The sequence below is a fragment of the Mauremys mutica genome, chromosome 4 (genome assembly GCF_020497125.1).
Source record: "Mauremys mutica isolate MM-2020 ecotype Southern chromosome 4, ASM2049712v1, whole genome shotgun sequence".
NCBI classification, from domain to species: Eukaryota; Metazoa; Chordata; order Testudines; family Geoemydidae; genus Mauremys; species Mauremys mutica.
In genome coordinates, this window is record NC_059075.1 from 42,311,870 (window position 1) to 42,332,158 (window position 20,289).

The 20,289-nt window shown below is 43.1% G+C and overlaps 1 protein-coding gene across 7 annotated transcripts in view; it reads right to left on the bottom strand.

The window, feature by feature from the left end:
* Positions 1-20,289, bottom strand: part of TTLL5 (tubulin tyrosine ligase like 5) — a 233,541-nt gene that overhangs the window by 102,874 nt on the left and 110,378 nt on the right. For all 7 annotated transcript variants that reach the window (XM_045014664.1, XM_045014666.1, XM_045014665.1 and 4 more), the window contains 3 exons: positions 20,024-20,134; positions 19,202-19,609; positions 15,984-16,174 (listed from right to left, as the gene is read on the bottom strand). In XM_045014664.1, the coding sequence (XP_044870599.1) occupies positions 15,984-16,174; positions 19,202-19,609; positions 20,024-20,134 (710 nt within the window). The remainder of the gene's footprint in view (positions 1-15,983; positions 16,175-19,201; positions 19,610-20,023; positions 20,135-20,289) is intronic.

Here is a 20,289-nt window from a genome sequence, read left to right on the forward strand (position 1 = left end):
TTTGAACATATAAAGTGCTGTACAATGCTAAGTATTCTGAAAAATGAGATCCTAGGTGTCTCAAATTGGACATTCCAAATTGGATATTTTTGACCTTACTCTCTGTGCCTCAGTTTGTCATCTGTAAAATGGGGATGATAATACCACCACCTCACTTCACTTCATAGTGGTTATGAAGATTAATTAATTGTTTGTCAAGAACTCAGATACTATGGTGAGAGCACTGAGAAAAGCCAATTTTGAGGAAAGTAATAATTCTGTCTTCAGAGCAGGGTTTGAACAGTGTACAGTAAATAAGGCCTGGGGCCCCACACTGAACAATGAGGAGAAGACAAAATATTGAATAGCAGCTCATTAAGTAAGCACCATCTGTTCTGTGCACTGAATGAGATGGGTCCTCTGGAAAAAACAGCATGTGATCATCTAATTAAAGACAATCATAATGCATACACACAAGTGGGCCAAATTAAGGCTGCACAGGCAACCTTCCTTCTGGCATTTTCTAGCTTTTGAGTGCTTGACATTGCAACTGTAACTGTGTTATTTTAATGTAGTTTTTTGTGTGTAATTTCCTAGGTTTTTAAAAAACAAATTGACACCCTCCCTTCCCCCACAAATTCCATCATATGGCATCATATTAACAATCACATGGATGATCAGCAGGGTTGGAACCTTTACATCTACTGCCCAGATCTCTGTCACTTGAAATACTGGAGTAACGGAGAGCAGTAGTAGGATGTCATCCTCTATGTGGACCAGCACTAGAGGAGACAAGGCACTAGTGGGCACAGACACTTCTGCCCATACCCCCTAGTTGACCCCTTCTGTCCCATTCCCTCCTAGTCCTGTCTCTTCCCCACCCCAGCTCCTTACTTTAGCCAGTCCCAGTCTCCATTATTCAGGTTTGTCATTCCAGTCCCAGTCTCCTTACGCAAGAATACCTACTCTCATCCTTCCAGAGTCCCAATCTCTGCTCCAGACTCTCAACCCCACCTCTCCTTGCTCAGTCAGCCCCAGCTCCCCTCATCCCTGGCTCCTCATTCAATTGGTCTCTTTTTCTCCACTTCTTGTCTCCAGTCGCTTGTCTCCTCCAGGACATCACCTCGCCAGGCTCCTCACCCAACCTCAGTGTCCATCCCCAGCTTCTTGTCCCACCCTCTTTGCTGGTTCAGTCCCAGTTCTCTCCCTGCATCCTAGCTCCTCATCAAATCTGTTTTCCCTCCTTTCCACCCCCCACTGGTTCCCAGACCCAGTCTCCTTGCCCAATCAAGCCTAGTCTCTTGATCATCCCATCTTCCAGTCCCACTTTCTCCTCTTCCCCCCATGAGCCTCCAGTCTCCTTGTATTTATTTACTCCCCACCCCCAACTTTAACTCTCATTTTTCTGCATTTCAGTCACGCAGTTTCCTCCTCCATGCTGCCTGGGCCTAGCAGGTGGTCATGGAACACAGGAGAGACAAGCTCCACACTTTCTGTTACAGTGCCCAGCCCTGGCCTAACCCACCGCAGCCCACAGCTGCAATTACTGAGAAAGTCCTGTTAAGCCCCAAGATGGAGCATTTTCAGTATGGATGGAATCTTCAGGGAATATAGCTGCTAGAATCTACGAAATCTCTAATGAATATATTCAAACTGCAGTTTTTCAAAGGCTTATAATTTGGCCAAATTTCAGCAGATTTTCATAGGGATGATGCAAAGGCCAGCCACCCATCTGCCAAATTTAAAGTCCCTGCTCCAAAGCACGGGGAAACTAGAACATCTCAAAGAAAAAACTGCCAGAATTTTTAAACATGCACAAACCAACATATTTCTCCTAGCTTCATTTATCTGAAAACATAAGCATTTTCACTGAAAATTTCCCCAAAAAATTCAGCCTGCGGCAGGTGCTTGCCATGGAAAATTTCCGCCCAAACGGTTAAAGTTTGGCAAAGTTATAAGCAACTGAAAACATGGTCTTTCTATGGGAAGTCTTATGCAACTTAGTTGGTGCCACCAGCCCTGCCTATACCAATAACAACAAAGAATGTTATTTTAATGACTTTCTTCTGAGAGAACAAACAGTGAGCCATTCTGTAGCTCTGTATAAATATGAAGCATTTATATTATGGTAGCAGCTAAAGATCACAAACCAGACTGGACCTCATTTTACTAGGTGCTGGACAAACATTTAATAAATGACAGTAACTGCCTGTAAACAGTTTACAGTCTATAAAGACAAGAGATAACAGGTGGATGAGGCAAACACTATAGGATGTGTACAATTCTTAGCCAGTCAGTAGCAGTGATGAAAACGCTGTTAGAGAAGGTCTATGCAGAGGGGGCTTGATCCAACCCATCCCTCAACACACCAATATCAAGGTCCATTTAGTGACATGTATCACCTCTCCACTCCCCATCTGATACCTTGGTGCATTTTTCTCTCTGATACCCTAATATTGTTTATTTTAAAGCTGTCTTTCCAGGCAAAGCAGATGAGAAAATAGCCAAGTGTGAAAGGTAAGGATATTTCACACATTCCAGCTAGACAGGTGTTTAAATTACAGCAGGATCAAATACAGGCAATGGATTCAGACAGAACCTGAAAGAACACAAAGCTTACTTAGAGCCAGCCCACCCACTGGGTGCAACGGCTTGTTTTTACTGCTCCATGCTCTAGTAAGTTTCAGTTGCTAAAATTAGCCTGCAAGAGTCTTGGCATGGCAGATTCCTGGGTACCCCCTCACCTCAGTGTCTGTGCCAAACAGCTGGACCTTGATTTTCCTAGTGGTGACTGTCATTACTGGTTACCTGATAAACTGCCCACTCTGTTTCAGACACAGGGAAGTGTTTAGCAACAGGTGAGTATGGACATGGAAGAGCAGAGTTTGTAGTACCCAGCCCAAAGGCTGCAGCAGAAACTACTTATAGAAAAATCTGCTGCTTCAGGGATGGAAAATGGAGCAAACATTGCTAGTGGAGCCGAAATAGGGAACTGGTGATTAGTTTGGAACTAGAGCAAAACTTTTGCCTGATTTCTATACTGAGCTGAATTCATACATGGACCTTATCAGGCTGGACACTTAAACCCAAGTGCTGCATTAGCCTGGTCCTACTGCTGGTTTCTGCATCAGTGCAGGTCTCCATTGGTACTGTCTAGGGAGTCCAGAGGGACCCCAGCAGACCATTCCTCCTGCTCAATGAACCACTTGTATTCACTATAGCTCTCTTTGTGCACTTGCCCCAGCTTTCAGTGTGGATCATTTTAAATTAGGTCAGGAAGAAAAGGTGTTCTAGAAATAGTGCTGGGAGTCAGTTTAAAGAGTACAGCCTCTCATCACTCCACAACATGGCCTGCTCTAGTGCCTCCTCCAAGGACCCTCCTCAACCCCAAAGAGGGACTGAAAAGTCCTGCTGCCTTGGAGCGTGGCACCCAATGCCACAGAATTCTTTGGCAGCACTATACATCCTACAACCCCATGCCCTTTAAGAGCACACTAGTGAGATAACTTTCCCCTTTCAGACAGATTACTGTAGGGCAGGCACAGCCCAAAGGTCCTCTTCCTCGTGTCCAGGATCAGTCCCTTTAGTCTCTGGTGCCTCATAAGGAACAAGATTACAGCACCATTTCTGGGCTCGGACAGAGGATCATTCCACTAGCAAAATCAGAGACTGTCAAATTTTACACCACCTCACCAGGGCTTCTTCTAGTCATACCAGGAAAGCTAAGACATTACCATACGGATGTGCTATTTGAAAGGCCACAGGACTTGACTCTGCCACCTTTGCTAGTGGATTGTGAGTAAGGACAAATAGGCAAGCCCCATTCAATTCCCACTGGGGTTCTGTAGCACGGAGCATTGGGTAGCTGTTGTGCACCACTGGAGTTGATGGAATGACTCAGAATTCTCTTTGTGGAGTGCACATTCCCACACATCTTCTCATGGACGCCTCCTTCTCCAGCACAGATGAGCAGAGCTGGAATAGCTAGTGGCTGTAATTTAGGATCGAGAGGCAGCAGCAGAGTTGTAGTGAGGGGCGGATGCCTCAGCATTCGCTAAGATAAGGTTTATGAACTAAGTTCCCAAGTTTTGCTTGGAATGTATTTTCCTGTAGAAGCTGACTGAAAAATTAAAATTAGTACTCAACAGTAATTATCCTGACAAGCCTCCAAACCACCCCACACTCAAGGATCTTCATAATTTTGCTGCTCCCTGATTATCCATTCTTGTCACTTATTGTCACCAACAATGCTTCATCCACACATTTGTCTGCTTCTCAAATAAATGGTTCTGTGCTTTCTTCCACGCTGCCCCTTACATATGGCATGCCCTCTGTGAATCGACCTGTACAGCAACTAAACTGCCTCCTTCAAAACTCTCCCCAAGACCCTCCTCTGTAGTCTTGGCTATGAGATCAGTCAATTATATCTGAGGGGGGAGAGGGGTCACCTAATTTTCTTCATTTAAGAAAAAAAGTACTTTTTGATGGTGTGTCTCTTCCTCCACTCTTCATGAATTACTTTTCATGAACTGTAAGCCATTTGGGGCAGTGACTGTCTTTGTATGTTTCTGTATGTCAGCTAGCACAATGGAGCCCCATTTTTGCTGGAGCCTCTGAGTGCTACTGTAATACAAATATTAATTATGATTAATAATTTATTCCACACTCCAGACCGGTGTGTTGCATTTTACAGAGATGCCACATGCATCTCTGTTCTAGGCCAAACCTGACTGAGTGGGTCCAACAATAGTGCTGGAGGAACTGGGAGCACTGGAGCCGGCCCGTCTGCCTTGCTTTCCTCTGTATTTTGTGCTGCCAGAATGTAACAGGCCTTCCCAATGTGGGAAACATTGCTGGATCTTAACTTGTCTCTTTTCTGGACAGCAAAAGGAAACCCCAAACCACCAACGTCTTATTAAACCCACAATTCACTGTTTGAATAGTGGGACAAAATACACCCACATTAAGGGCCCTTCGGAGAAACCACACAGTACACACTCACTACTCCAGGGTCACCTTCTCATGACCCAGGTCAGCTTTCTGGCCACACCCAACCAGTACAAATCCACTTCAAGACAGTTTCATTTCATGCACAGATTTGCATTTGCTGAGAAGACCAGCCAGAAGAAATGAGAACTGGGGCTAACGGGATGGGAGGTGTGAAATCTGTGTGCGCACCAAGGCTGATCTGGCCAAAGGCCTGTGACATTCCTTCCTGCTTGCTGAGCTTACCAGCTTACAGGATATACATATGCATACAGAGCACAAGTGTTCCAGTCTCCAGAAAACGTTCCAGACAAAGACCTGCCAGAGACATTCCTGGGAAACCTGACAAACTTAGAGATTTCTTTGTAGTGTCTCCAGCGTATGCATCCATTTAACAATAAAAAAAAAAAACAAGTTAGTGCTGCCGCCGCGGATGGCTAAATTCGCCTTTTGCTTCTTCTCAGAGTTAGGCTCTCATTTAAGCACTCTACCGCAAAACTTCCCACTGGGAGTGATTTCGATGGTGCATGGATGTGTCAAATGATTGATGACCAGGGCACAATCTTCCTCAAACGTGAGTTCCTAGCTGCACAGCCTGCCCCATTTGGCAGTTTGGCAACTCTGCAGATTACAGGGGCCACTTCACTGTAACCAAAGCCTCTGCTTCCATTCCCTCTGGAGCCTCAGAGCAGTAGGAGGGGCACAATTCCTGTGCTGCAGAAAGCACACTGACATTTTCTTCTCCTACAGCCTCTGCTGAGACCCTTCACATTATTACTGATTTGCACAAGTCAGCACTGTCAGAAATAACATCCATCTGTGAGAACAAGCAGTGTGTGAAGAACAGCTAAGGGGTGAGGAATAGTGGCCCTACAACGATGCAGAGGGAGAAAGCCACATACTGCAAACCAAAGAGTTACAGAAAGGAAACAAAGCAGCTTGAGATGTCTAGGAGATAGGCTGAGCCACAGCAAGGAACTAAACACTGATGATAACCCTGCTGTACATGGATTTTTATTCCTGTCCTGAGTTTTGTGGTTTTAGTCTAATCTCTACTTAGCTGCCCGAACACACAGTTCTCAGGTCCAGGATAGAAGGAGTTGAGCTGTGTATTCACACATGAGCTTTGCTTTGTGGCAAGTTTAGACCATGTCTGCACTCGCAATCTTACAACTTCACAGCTGTACTGATGCAGCTGTACTGCTGTATGATCTCCCATGTAGCTGCTTTTTGCCAACAGGAGAGAGCTCTCCCATCGATATAATTAAATCACCCGCAATGAGCGGTGGTAGCTATGTCAGCAGGAGAGCATCTCCCGCCAACATAGTGCTGTCCACATCTGTGCTTCTGTTGCTGTAACTTATGTCATTCAGAGGGGTGTTTTTACACACCCTGAACGACATAAGTTATAGCGACAGAAGTGCTAGTGTAGACATAGCCTTAGCAAAGTACGGCTAAGGGGACTTCAAGCTGCACAGTAAGAGACAGACAGGCAGCATGGAAAGGAGCTGCATAGGTTTGGGTTTGATCACCGATACCTAGTGGAAGGTCCTTATTCTAGGGTTCCTGTGGCAAACTATTCCTACAAGGTCACCCTGAGACACTGCATGCTGGCCACCCCAAAGCCCCCCTAGGTTTAAGCAAACTTTTCTGGTTCTGCTAAAATCCACTTTTTGTCCAAATGAAAAATGTAGAGCAAGAGAAATGCCACATTCTCCTGGAGATCTGTCAGCACGTTTGCAGGAGGCCTGGCTGCTGGACCTTGGGCACTGGCTGGCTGTATAGCTGAGAAGGAGACAGCTCATTCTAGCTCTCGCCTGGGTGGTCTGATGTTATCCCTGTGATTAAACTCCTTGGCTGGAAGAGCTGGAGCTGTTCCTAATGATAGCTGGGTCCTGAAACCTCACACTTTCCTTCATGGAGAGGGGCAGTGCTCCCATCAGGTTTCCCCTCCTACTCCTCCCTGCAAAGCTGGGCCAATTCAACACATTCTTCTGTTCACTAACATTAATAACCACAAAGTGCTACAGTGTGGTTGATATCAGCAGCAGACCCCCCGCCCCTGTGATATGAGACCTCACACAGATCCAGTGCTTGAGGAGAGACTCTCTTTTTACCTTACAGCATATTTCAGAGAAAAAGGTGTACAGTACCCACAGAAAGAGGCATATACACATCCATGTGCCACCTGTCTCTGTGCACACCGGCAAAACACAATTATAACATGCTCCCTGCAGAAGCTCTGCCAAGCATGAAAACAAGCAGCCACCTTGTGCTGTAGATACATTTTATGAGTGGACTTCAGAAGTAACACACTGTAAAGAACATTGTTGTAACTAAAACAGCAGGTAAAAAGGCCTGGATTACTGTTGCGAGGTCCTCATCTAACAGGGAAGGCCATAGCCATGGATGGGAAAAGAAGCTGTTTTGACTACTGCTTCTTGGCTTGGCCCTCCAGAAGCAGCAGAGGATCCAGTAAGACCTCTAGTTTATTAACCAAGTTACCAAAAAGTAGGAAAAACCTCTCACGGTGAAGGGGAGTATATTGATTCAGACATTTCTTCACGCTGCATCCCCCAACACTGCTTCTAATTCATGTGTCATGAGCCTCAAACAGCTTTTTCATCCAGACCCCAAACTCAGCCAGGCAAACTGAGCAACTGAAGTGTCAGGACCCAAAGAAACAAAGATCTAGAGCTGTGTGTCAGCCTACTGACAGCACTGCAGCCCAAACCACTACACATATTCATCAAGATATGAACACAATCTTGTCCATCACCAGGAGCTCAACCAACAAAACCAGTATAGACTTAATGCCATGACTAGGCCTAACACTGAAAAGATTCAGGGAAACGCAAGAAATCCAGATATTGCTAGTACTACTTCACCACAATCATCTCAATAACCTTACACATAAAATAAAGATTATCTTGTCTAGAATGCAAAAAACATGGGAAAGGAGAAAGGGTCACAAAGGTGGGAGAAGCAGCAGAGCATGCAGATTCCTCATAGAGTTAAGGACTCACATTAGCATAGGAACATAAAAATTGCCAGATCAGTTCAGAGCAGCGGTCCAGCAAATCCAGTATTCTTTCTGATCAATGCTTCAAAGGAAGGTACAAGAGACCCCATAGTGGACAATTGTGAAATAACCTGCTTAAAGGGGAAGTTTCTTTCTAATCTCTGTCTATCGGTGGTTGGCTTATGCCCCAAAAGCTGAGGCTCTATTCCTTATCCTGTCTAATGTAACTGTGCCTGTTCTTATTGTATATAAGTATATCTGATACGGTTTTGAATCCTGTTAAGCTCTTGACCTGAATAATATCTTGTGGCAGTGCATTCCACAGGTTAAGCGTGTTCTGTGTAAATAAGTATTTTCTTTTATCGGTTTTAAATTGGTTGCCTTCCAATGTATTGAATGTTCCCTTGTTTTATCATGAGAAAGTGTAAATAAAGTTTACATGATTTATGTTCCCTATGCCATTCATTGTTCTGTATAGCTCCATCATGTCCCCTCTAACACATCTCCTCCCTAAACTAAAAGTCTTAATCTTTTCAATCTCTCTTTATACAGAAATCTTTCCCTACCTCTAATCATTTCAATCACCCATCTCTGAATCCCTTCTATTTTTGCTATATCCTGTTTCAGATACAGTGACCAGAACTGAACACAGTATTCCAGGTGAGGGCATATCGTTGTTTTTTGTTTAATAGCATATTATTTTCTATCCCATTCTTTATACATCCTAATCTTTTGTTTTCTCTCGACTTCTTGCACAGCAGATGAGCAGTCCAGAATGAAACTCAAGTCTTTTTCCTTAGTGATTACATTTAATTTAGATCCCTCTAATATGAGTAGTTATATTTATTCCTTAAAATTTGCATTACTTATTTGCTCGTCCGTTGTGTTACCCAGTCACCCAGCATCAAGTCTCTCAGTTTTTTCTAATCTTCACTAATGTAAGCACCATCTGTAAATTTTGCCATTTCATGCCCTCCCTCCCTTTTTTTCCAAATTAACAACTTTAAACACCACTTCCAATGTTTTACTCCCATTAATCTTTTGTCATGTTAAAAATTGGTCAGTTATTCCTACCCTTTGTTTTCTGTCTCAGCCAGTTTCAAATCCATGATAGAACATTACCTCTCAGTCCGTGACTAGTTGCCTCTTTTAAAGGACTTTGTCAAAGGCTTTTTGAAAGTCCAAATAGTATTAACCAGTTCTCTTTTATTTACTATTTTGCTAATGAGCTCAAAGAATTCTAATAAATCAGACACAGAGTTTTTTGTCCCTATCTTATGTTTCTCTTGGTGGTTTACAATTCACATTTTAAATTATTTCAACCAATATATCTGATACTGAAGAAAGGCTCACCAAGAATATCCTTTGGCCTTTTAAAAAAAAAAAAAATGACATGCGTTATCCTCTGGTACAGTAACTGACTTTAATAAGAGAGAGTGCAAGTTTTTGTTAGCAGCTCAGTCACTTCATTTTTACATTCTTTCAGAATTCTTGGAGAAAAGCCATCCAGTCGAGGGGACTACCTGCTCTTTATCAGGTTATTTCATTCCTTCCTCTTTTGACACCTCAGTCTGATGGTACCTCAACTTCATTATCTGAAAAGAATAATTCCGGGGTAGGTGTCTTCCCAACATCCTCTGTGGTGAAGTCTGATGCAAATGCCCTTATTCTCCTTAAATTATTTTTCTCTCTGGTAGTTCAGAGTTGGGACCTACTGATTTTCTCAGGTTTCCTGCTTCTGATATACTCAAAAATGTCTTGCTTATATTTGCATCTCTTTAGCTATCAGCTCTTAAAATTTCCTGTTGAACCTTGCCATTTCAGCAGCCAGTTGGTTTAATAGTTACAAGAAATTTAAGCATCTCGGTACATAGGGTGGAACATAAAAGAGTAAGTAAAGAAATGTTAACTGGATGTTCTGGGGCAAGGGAAAAGTGCAGATAGGAACACCAAGGATTAGAGACAGTAAAAGAGCTTTAAAAGACAATGCTGCAAGCTAGAAGTTGAGCATATGTAGTTCACTTATCTCATCACAATACCCATTTTTTCCCAAGTCCCCAGACAATTTAATGCACAGGACAGTCTTACTGAATGATGCAGTGAAGTATATTTAATGAAGGGTATATCGCTGCCAAACATGAAGCAAAGCCCTTCTCTTTCCCTGACATCGAGGGACTTCAGTCTGTAACAAGCAAGTTTACTTTCTGCACATCTAACACCCCCCCTCATCCCCAAAATAAAAAAAAATTAAAAAAGGCTTTTACCTTTTCAAAAATGCTCTCTCCTGTGGCATAGGTTTCTAATGGTATTAAGCACAAAAATTCTTCCTTGAGAATTTCACCATCATCAAATCTAACAAACAATAGCTGGACAGTGTCACTTAAATCACTTGATTCATCCACTGCAAGAGACATGTATTTGACGTTTTTTAAATCAGAAAACAGTGCTGACAAACAATCCTTGTAAATTACCTCCAATCTTTACACTGCGGTGGAATCAGACAGGAGAACTTGCTTATCATGGTTCACATCACCCTTGCTTTTATCTCTGGAAAAAGCTCCACTAGCATTTCCAACATGCACTCCTTCACAAGCTTGGCATCAAGGAAAGGCTTTTTCTTTTTAGCTAGTACCAACATTATCCAGAGAGAAGCGGTTGTTGCTTTATCTTGTACAATCGATAAAGTAGTGAGAATATTTGAAGTGTGATATGAAGACTTCAGATTTGAAATTCTGTCATGTCTTGCAACACTGCCGGGAGGATAGGCCACATTGAAGTTACTGTGTTTGACTCAAAGTTGTGCCTCACGTTGATGACTTTACAGATGCATACAGTGGTTTGGAATATTAAACACAAAGGTTTTGCGTTTAAATAAGGTGGCATAATAAAAAGAAAATTTGTTGCCAGTTTGGGTTAAGAGCTCGGTTTTCACTGTTGACTTTGCAACATTTACTCTCACACATTGATTTTTCATTCCATTTCCATCACTAATGAAAAAAAGGGTGGCATTCTAGCTCAATCAGAGCCGGTGCTATTATGAGAACTTAAGATCCAGTAAGCAGGGCATAATTTGTGCCAGGACCTGCCAGGGCTGAACCCTGGCACCTCTAGGCTTGGCAGTTCATAGCCCTGGCACCTCTGGGCTCCTGACCAGCAGCCACTGGTTTCCGGCTGTCCAGCTCTGAAGGCAGGGCCACCGTCAGAAGCAGCGTAGAAGTAAGAGTGGCCATGCCATATCATGCCACCCTTACTTCTGTGCTGCTGCTGGCAGTGGTGCTGCCTTCAGAGCTGGGCACCCAACCAGCAGCTGCCGCTCTCCAGCTGGCCAGCCAGTGCTTAATTTGTGCCAGGGCTGAGCCTCAGCATCTCTTTCATTACAAATTAATCACTGCCAATAAGTTACTTACTAAGGAAGTCATAGGCAAATGATAGGGAGCACACCACTGTTCATGAATTTAATTATAAACTTCTTTTAAGGTGAGCTGATGGGCCACACAGAAAGCCTTGGCAGGCCACGTTTGGCTTGCAGGCCACCTATTGAGAATTACTAGCCTAAAGCAACAAATAATGAATTAACGATGATGAAATCCAAATCGCAAATCCCTGTCGTACTGGCCAACCTCCGCACAACTAAGCTGCATGGGCTCCAAGCCTGTGGAAGTGACTTCAAACAATTTTATTAATAAGATAAGTAATATTCTTATCCAGGTACCTTCTATGCAACATGCCCTTTTAGAATGTCCCTACTTCACCCACGTCCCATTGGGCTTTGCAGTTATGTTCTGATTCCTCCAAACCACCACCTTTCAAGGTATTTCTTATACATTTCTAGGTTGAGAAGATTGCGTATGTCTTAAGTGCAGCCTTCAACTACCCAGGCACTCAAGAGGTAGGACGTCTCTAGATGGCGACAGGCACAGAACTGAGAAGTTGCCCCTTGCAGCAGCTGGAGAGGAAGAGTTGAGTTAATCTGCGGGCTCCCTGCTTGGGTTTTTCTGCCTTGGCATTCTATAACTCAAGGTACTGCTGGCTGGGCAATACCAGGAGATCTCTGAAGCCTCTCTTGAGAGGATGCCTAGCAATACATGCCACCAGGCTGCACTCCAGTCATTCACCCTTATATCACCAAAGACAAGTATCCAAGTGTTTATACTCTGGTCACCCTTCCCCTCTCCCTAGAGTGAGAGAGCCCAGGCACTGGGCTGAATTTCCTTTCTTATCCCAAATTGTGAACATCTATTTCAGCTTTGTCTTTGGCATTACCTGAGACCTCTACACATAGATCTGTGTCGGGGTTGTCAACGTTCAGTCACAGAGTTCTAAAACACAAACCATGGCCATATTAATCTTCAATACAGAAGCAAAGCTTTTAGAAACTATATATCCCAAAATACATTGTCCCAGTTGTTCAGGTCAAAATGGAGCATTGCATGCTGAAACCTGTCATCTCTGAAGACTGTATTTCCATATAAAAAAATGAGGAACTGCAATCAGCAGGAAAGTGAGAGAAGGCCTGGGATCCTAATTAATTGTAGTGTGGCCTTCAAATGAGGTCCTCCCACCCAGTCTGAGTTTCCTTCTATAGAGGACCCTGGAACCATCTTAAACCTAACCCATCTATGAGTACATAACTTGGGAGACCGTGGAAGCATGAAAGCAACACTAGCCACTCTCCTTATACAAACAACATATTTCCAGACTTACAACTGCCTTTTACAAAATACTGGAATGCCCTCAGATTCAATCATTCATGTCTGCTGCCTGGCTCTCCCTTGCTGTCCCTACTGATTATGGGGATAGAAGCATTTCCTTCAAACCAGTTCTCTCATCTTCCTTCCCATTCCCAATTCAGTCAGTCATAACATAAAAATGTGTGTGTACTCTGCATCACAATTAGTTACCAGGAAAGCATTTAGGCCTTTGTAAGATGATGAAAGCTATTACTATCTCCATGCAAATTTGTCTCAGCAGCAGTGATGGAAAAGGGAAGCCAGATAAAGCCATGAGAATCCCATCAGCCATTTGTAAATAGTGCCAAAGGGCAGCTGGAGCTCTCTATGCAAAGACTAGGAGACACTAACAAGTAGACCTGTGTGGGAATCAGATTTTTCACTTCAGGGAAAGCTTCACGATTTTGAAATGTCTTCCATTCCAAACAGTGGGAGTGGGGGAGATAGGGAGGAATGGTTTCAGGTCAATCAAAACATTGTGTGTCAAAATTAGACTAAAATATTTAAATTTTGTTGACTTTTTCATTATATATTTTATAATATAAAACAACTGAAAAAGTATCGGGTAATTTCAAAATAGAAAATCAAAATAATCTGCTCCAAAAATGCTGAAATGAAACATTTCAATCTCATCAAAACCTTTTTTTTTTCAATTTTCATTTAGAAACAATTTTTTGTCAAAGGCAATGTATTTCCATGACACGTTTTACTTTTGATGAATCAGCACTGTCGGACAGAAAAAATGTTCCACCAGAAAATTTCTGAACAACTCTACTGACAAGCTTTTGAAATAAAAGAAAAGTCTATATTCTATTCCAAGTATATTTAGAGTTGGTGCAAAGTGCCAGATTGATAGTTTTGGGGATTGAACACTATGGGCAGCAGCAATTCAAGCTTCTCTCATCGTTCCCTCCAATGTCAATCCAGACTTAGAGGGATTATCTTCTCTAGGGGCAAGACATCAGATCAGGTTCCATGACTGACTCAGTCCTTGTCTTCTCCATTGAGTCTGTCAACAAGAGAGTCAAATTCTAAAGGGGTTTTGGTTGCATGGCTATCTGTCCATTAGGGACCAACTAAGACCATCAATGAACTTCATGCAAGGGTCAGTGAACAGCTGTCAGATTTAGTCAGAGCTACTAGGACTGAACTGGGACCATTAGCCTAGAGGCAGAAGAGTCCATAATCTATTCAACCCCTCGGAGTCAGCCAGGTGCCTAAAAGTTTTTTCAAATGCTAAAACAAAATAAGTCACATCTATCCCAGTGCTAGGCTTCACAACAGATATTCAAAAACACCCAATAAAACAATAAAATAAAAACAGGAACAGCAGTATATACAACTCACTAGAACAAACAGCTATTCATCAGAAAACATAGCAAAACGTCTCCATCCAGAACCCACCTCAGCCCAAATATCCTTTCAAGTAGATGGGCTTTGCAGTGTTTCTGACAGTCAGCTGATTTGGACTATTTGGTACCAGGTGCGGGATGGGAAAGTGTTATTTCCAAAGTGGAGGATCCAACTTGGAAAAAACACACTGCTAGCAGCCCATCTCTTATTAACTGAGGGAGATCTAGCTTGTGTGTCTCAGCTGACTACAAGTGCAGCAGGTATTTCATGGGGAGAGGTAGTCTCTCATGTAGGTAGAGTTCAGGTTATTTAGGACACTAACTCAAAACCAGTCCCTTGAAACACTAGCGGGAAAGCCACAGGCAGCTAGCACCGACCATGAAGTACAATGTCATATGTTCCTGGAAAGATGTCCTTTTTAGCAAAAGGGCTGCCCCATTCTACACTAGCTTGAATTTCAGAATGGAGTTAGGATTTGAATGGTATATGTTTTATCAAAACTCCATTAACCTGCCACGTGTTCTGTCTAGACTTCCAGTGCTATCATACTGCTTGTCCAGGCATTTCTATAGAAACAGATACACCTTCTGCTGTGCTCATCGGTCTGATACTGTTTCTTGATTCCCATATGATGCTGTTATGCAGGGTCATCTACACCCAAAGCTCGTGGTAACTACTCTTTACCAGGGCCAGCTTTAGCAAGTGCGGAGCCCGATTTGTACTCACCTGGCGGTGCTCTGTGTCTCTGGCGGCAAAATGCCGCCGGGTGAGTAAAAATTAAAAAGGCGCTGGCCCGGGGCCCTCTTAGGCACAGGGCCCGATTCTGGGGTGAATCGGCCTAAAGCCGGCCCTGCTCTTTACGAGGCACTGTCAGGAAATAAATCAATGGCAGTACAGCACATCCATCTGATAGATGTTGGCACAAGCAGTACAACACAAGAGTGCTTTCACTTAAAGTCTTTACTTTATTTAGTCTCAAGCACATGCAAATGAAACAGGTTATAGAGCACCCCAAATTAATAGGTACCCCAAATGTCTGGAGTAGTCTTAAGTGGTCAACAGCCTTTTGATGGCCAGCCTTCCATCTGCCGCTGGGGACCTTAAGATGGATTCACACCAGAGTTCACTTGACCCAACCCTCTTTCCCCTTTTTATGCTCAAAGTATCACATAGCTTGTCAATCACCAATAGCCACTGAGCAAGCAATTTGTTAAGCAAGAGGTTTCAAGCCATTAGTTATACAGATGTGTTTTTGCAGAGTCTGCAGTCTCATGGGCCCTAACAAAAACACACCAGAAATCAAATATAAACAAACTTCCTGTCTTTCAGAACTGAATGCTTCACAGTTTAAAAGAAAGCCCAACAGGATGGTGCAGAGTCATGCTCAAGTCTCATGGCCTAGTTATGCTAAGACTGCTACAAAGGCCTTACAGCTGCTCTTGGCAATAAGCATAATAATTGATAGTCCGGTTACTGGCAGTGGCCTAGGCACTTTGCTGGGCTGTTAAAATCTCCCCTTATAATGCCATAGTCCAGCATTTGACAAGTCAATGGAGGAATGGGGCAGCTGACTTTAAGGAAGTAAAAAAATGAGAAATAAGATTTGGGAAAGACCTACTTCCCCATCGATCTTCTCCACTGACAGCTGGGGCAGATGTCTTCCTTAGAATGTATTTTTTAGTACTTTGTCCAGTCTAACCATTTGAGCAACAGGGCTTCAAGCACTTCCCTATGCAATTTAACTATAATCTAGGAGAGCTTTAGTCCCTAATCCCACAGCAGCAAAAGGGAAGGAAATCCACTTACATGAGATTCTCTCTTCCCAGAACAGTCTGTCCCAGTCCTTGGCTCTGACTTAGGAGAATGTGCCCATCTTTTCTATTGTCACCAGGGAAACCTTACTGCCCACATACCTGCTGTGTAAGGAGGCTGATGTGGCTGGGTGGGGAATATTGCCTGGTTGCTTGCTTTTCCGCCAGCCGCTGCAGCTCTGCTGCTACAATACTGTGGTTGTAGCGTCTGCTATGGGAAGAGCTGTTTTCTGCATCCTTGTGCACCCTGGCTGAGCCCACGCGCTGCCCACTTGGACTGCGATGGCACGAACCTGCCAAACACACAGTTTTCATCCACTTAGAAAAGTAAAGCAATGTTTTGGGCTGCAGAGAGCTCCTCATGCCCTCTGAGGAGGGAGCTAAGACACTGAATTAAATAGGAGAGACTTGTACATTTGAAACAATAGAAATAAAAGCCGGCAGGAAACTTCTGCAACAGGCTCCATTGTGCACATCTGAGCTTCTCCACACCAAGACTGAACCCTCATTCACCTCAGGATAGAGCAGCTAATGGCACCCAGTTCCAATGGGCATTGGCTGTCTGTGCTCACATATTAATTATCTGTATTAGAGCAGTGACTGGAATTGAAGCAGCCGAGGTGTGGGGATTTGAAAGACAGAAGATATTTTTGCACTCATCCTAGAAAGTGAGGGGATGTTTGGAAGCCAAGTGTGTAGAGGGAAGTTGCCTCTGAAGAAACATACTTCTTTCTTATGTTAGTTGGACCTAAAACAATTTAAAGCATGGACACTTGGCTCCCTATTCAAAGAGGATCAGTAATAGGTTGAACACAGACATCACAACCTTCTTATGAAGAACAAAATCAATATAGAAAAATAATTAGAAGACATTTATAGACTGAAATCTGGTTGGAGGGTCATAAACAGAAGGTTATGATAGACAGCAAAGCAATGAGGCGGGGAGGTGTCTTGGCAGGTCGATAGTGTTAGATCTGGATTTAATATTTTCATTAATGATTGGGAAGATGGGAATATTGATGAGATTCATAGGTGAATTAGGAGAAGCTGTAAACACCAATGAGGACAAAGAAATAAAATGACGGGGCCTAGAGAGATCAGAAACATGGGCAGGAAGTAACAAAATGAGATTATATTTGAAAAAGATGCAGGTAATACATCTGGGAAGATAACACAGAAGCCAGATACTCTATGGGAGGAAGAAAAACTTATAAAGCAGGAACAGATGAGAGAGAGTGGGCAACAAATTGAAAAGGAGTGTGTAATGTGATACGGTTGTAAAAAAAGTCAGTACAGTTTGCGACTGCACAAACAGTGGCATCACGTCACAGATCAGAGAATTATGGTCTTTCCCTTCTTTAATATGATCTGACCTCTGACACTACACCATTTCTAGAAAGCTGCTGACAAATTGGTGAGAATTTAGAGAATAGCTACAAAAATTATCAGGGAGCTTGAGAGACTGGGTTATGAGGAAAGATAACAGAAGTGGGACATGGTAACAGTCTTCAAGAACTTAATGTCTGTGAATACCAGGAGAGGAGAGGAATTATTTAGAGAAAGGTAAAACAAAGTAAAACTAAGAGCAATGGGATGAATTTAAAAGGGTAAATTTTTGGCTGAATTATCGGGAAACCTTTCCTGGAAGTGAGTCTCTCAAATCACCTCTGATGGCAAATGGGAGAAGAAGCCCCAGCACTAGGAACTTTTAAAACTAGACCAGACAAAACAGTGGTAAATGCATAGTAGGAAATAATCTGCTTTGGCTCCTTGGAAGGCACCTAATGAGACTTTATCAGCTCTGGTTTCTAGGCTTCTCTGAATTCCAGAAAGTAGATCATTCAGACAATTGTATTTAGTTTCAGGATTCCAGAGGCAGCAGGCATACTCCCTGATCCTCTCTACGAGACACCTCTATAGCAGGCACTATACACAGGATGGCCTCACCAAAAGAGCATGGAAGCTGCCTATGGGATGAAAGGCATGTTTGGTATTTTTCATACAAAAGCTACAATGACTTTGCTTAAAAGCAAATGGATCCCTTTAAATAAGCTACTGAGTAGGTGCATCAGGTTTATTTTAATGCCAGAAAGCTCACCACATTATATAAAGCAGTCTCAGTGAACATGTGACAGAGTTTGTTGTCCACTTCAAACCCAGATCTGCAGGGTTATTGCAGAGGGAAACCCACTCACAGTTAAAGCTTGTATACATGGGCACACTCAGGAACATTGATCTGAACTGAGAAAAGCTGTGAATTTAAAGTGGATTAGTTAAACTGCATTAAACCCCTGTGTTAATACACTCATTCAGACATAAAGGGGCCTTAACTTACTTACTAAGCAAATATGTAAAGAACATATGGCATTTTCCTCAAGAGTAGGGGTGGTAGCGTGGATGTGCTGACCAATTTTCAATATAGGTTACATTCTGCCTCCCTAAACCTCTGCCTCCATCAGTTTCTGATGGATATGGTTTATTTTTCTCTTCAGCTATCTTATTCTGTTCGGTAGCATTGCTCAACCTCTTTCCACCCTAGATATATCTGTGCTTCAATATAGAATGAAAAATCCCTACATGTAATTTGTAAGATGTTTTGAGGTATGCCAAGATGAAAGGGCCTAGGGAAATATGAAGTTATGTTGTTATTAACATTCTCTTAAACACTGTCCCATTCAGATTTTACTTGGAGGCCTTGACCATTCTCTGAACCTGTGACTAACTGCTACTTCTACTGGATGAGTCTCCTGCAGATCAAATAGGAATCCCCAGCAACAAGAACCCTGCATAGCCCCATAGAGGACTTTTATATTACTGAAACTGCCCTGAAACTGTTATTAACATATCATCATGTATCAATGCTGTGTCAGTTGTGCAGTTGAGCACAACTACCCCTTCTCACATACATCATTTCCCACCTCTGCCATTCAGGCGAGACCCTTTCATTCCAAGCTGAATGAATTAGTTCAATTCTCCATTTATCAGCACAGAAAGCAGGAATTATTACTAGGGAGAGGCTGTTTTATCCCAAAAAGGAATTTAGTGCTGATGAAAGGAGCTAGATTCACAACCCTGAAAATTAAACATTTCTGGCTATCACAGAGCAGGTAAAGGCTATGTACACTTTGCCCTGACCAAGCAGCCTCTACTCTACTCTTCATGGCAACTGGATTAGCAAATTTGAGATTGATCACCATAGGGACAGAAGCCCAGCTTGGACAGTATGAAGAATTCTCCAATTCTAGGAGGAACCTTGACTGACAAAAGATGGGATTTACCCAATGACATGTTCACACATCCTGACTGCCCAGTACACTCACCTGCTTTAGCAGAGGATGGTCGGGACAGTCTTTGGCTGTAGATCTGAGTAGCACTTTGAAATGATGAGAAGGGCCCAATGGTGTAGCTGCCAGACCGACAACGATGCAACCCTGCATGGTTAGACGTCTGGTGGGACACTGGGTTTGTGGAGACAGACCAGTTGTCAGGGATTGTACTCTGGCTCTGGAAAGAAGGTGGGGAAGGTGGGGACTGAGTCAGTTTGGGACCAGCTAGAGAAGCCAGGGAGGAGTGGTGACCAGGCACCTGTGTGTTTTTAGAGGCTGTGGCATGAGATGACAACTGGGAACTGATGCTTCTCTGGAGCGTGGCACCAGGAACAGAGGAGGAAGCACAAGGGTGGTTGCACCGGAGTAATTTTGCCTCATCTTCTGTGAAAGACAGGGGCCCTGTTAAAACAATACAAACAAGCCAATCAGAATGTTTCATAAATTAAACAGCTTTCCAGAACCCCAAAGACAACAGCAATGTGGCCAAGGGGCCTGTGCTTATTGGCCTGATGAAGCCAAGAAAAAACTCAACCACCAGCAAGGGCTGGCAAGAACCAAGCTCTGATTCAGACATATCCTTTCTCCAGGCTCAAAATATCTTGCAGAGCCCTTTTACCACAAAAGACAGATTATTTCTTCTCCCAGTAATCTTCCCCCAGAGTTGGGACTGGGATTCTCTCAGCTTTTTCTGCATCTAGATTCTGACCACTGTAGTTTCTCAAGATAGTTCTAAATCTACTAAGCAAGTGTGGTTTCTACCTCAGTCATTTGCTGGAAAGCTAACTCTGCCCTGATTTGGGTGGGTTAACTTACGGGATTGCCTGGCTTCTTTGGGCTTGTCTCTCAGTTCTCCTTCTCCACTTGAGTCTGCCACTGAATGTTGGGGCTTATTCCTTTTCACTTGTTCCACCATCTCAGGAAGATCTTAAATGAGTTTTGAAAGTCAGGAAGCAGAACAGTTTAACCTACTTTTTTCATGAGAAATGGACTGCAGGGTTTCAATATTGCAGAGATGCTGGATTCTTCCCAATATTTATTGTGGCCTACCCCCGTCCCCTTTTCTAACATCACTGTCTGTT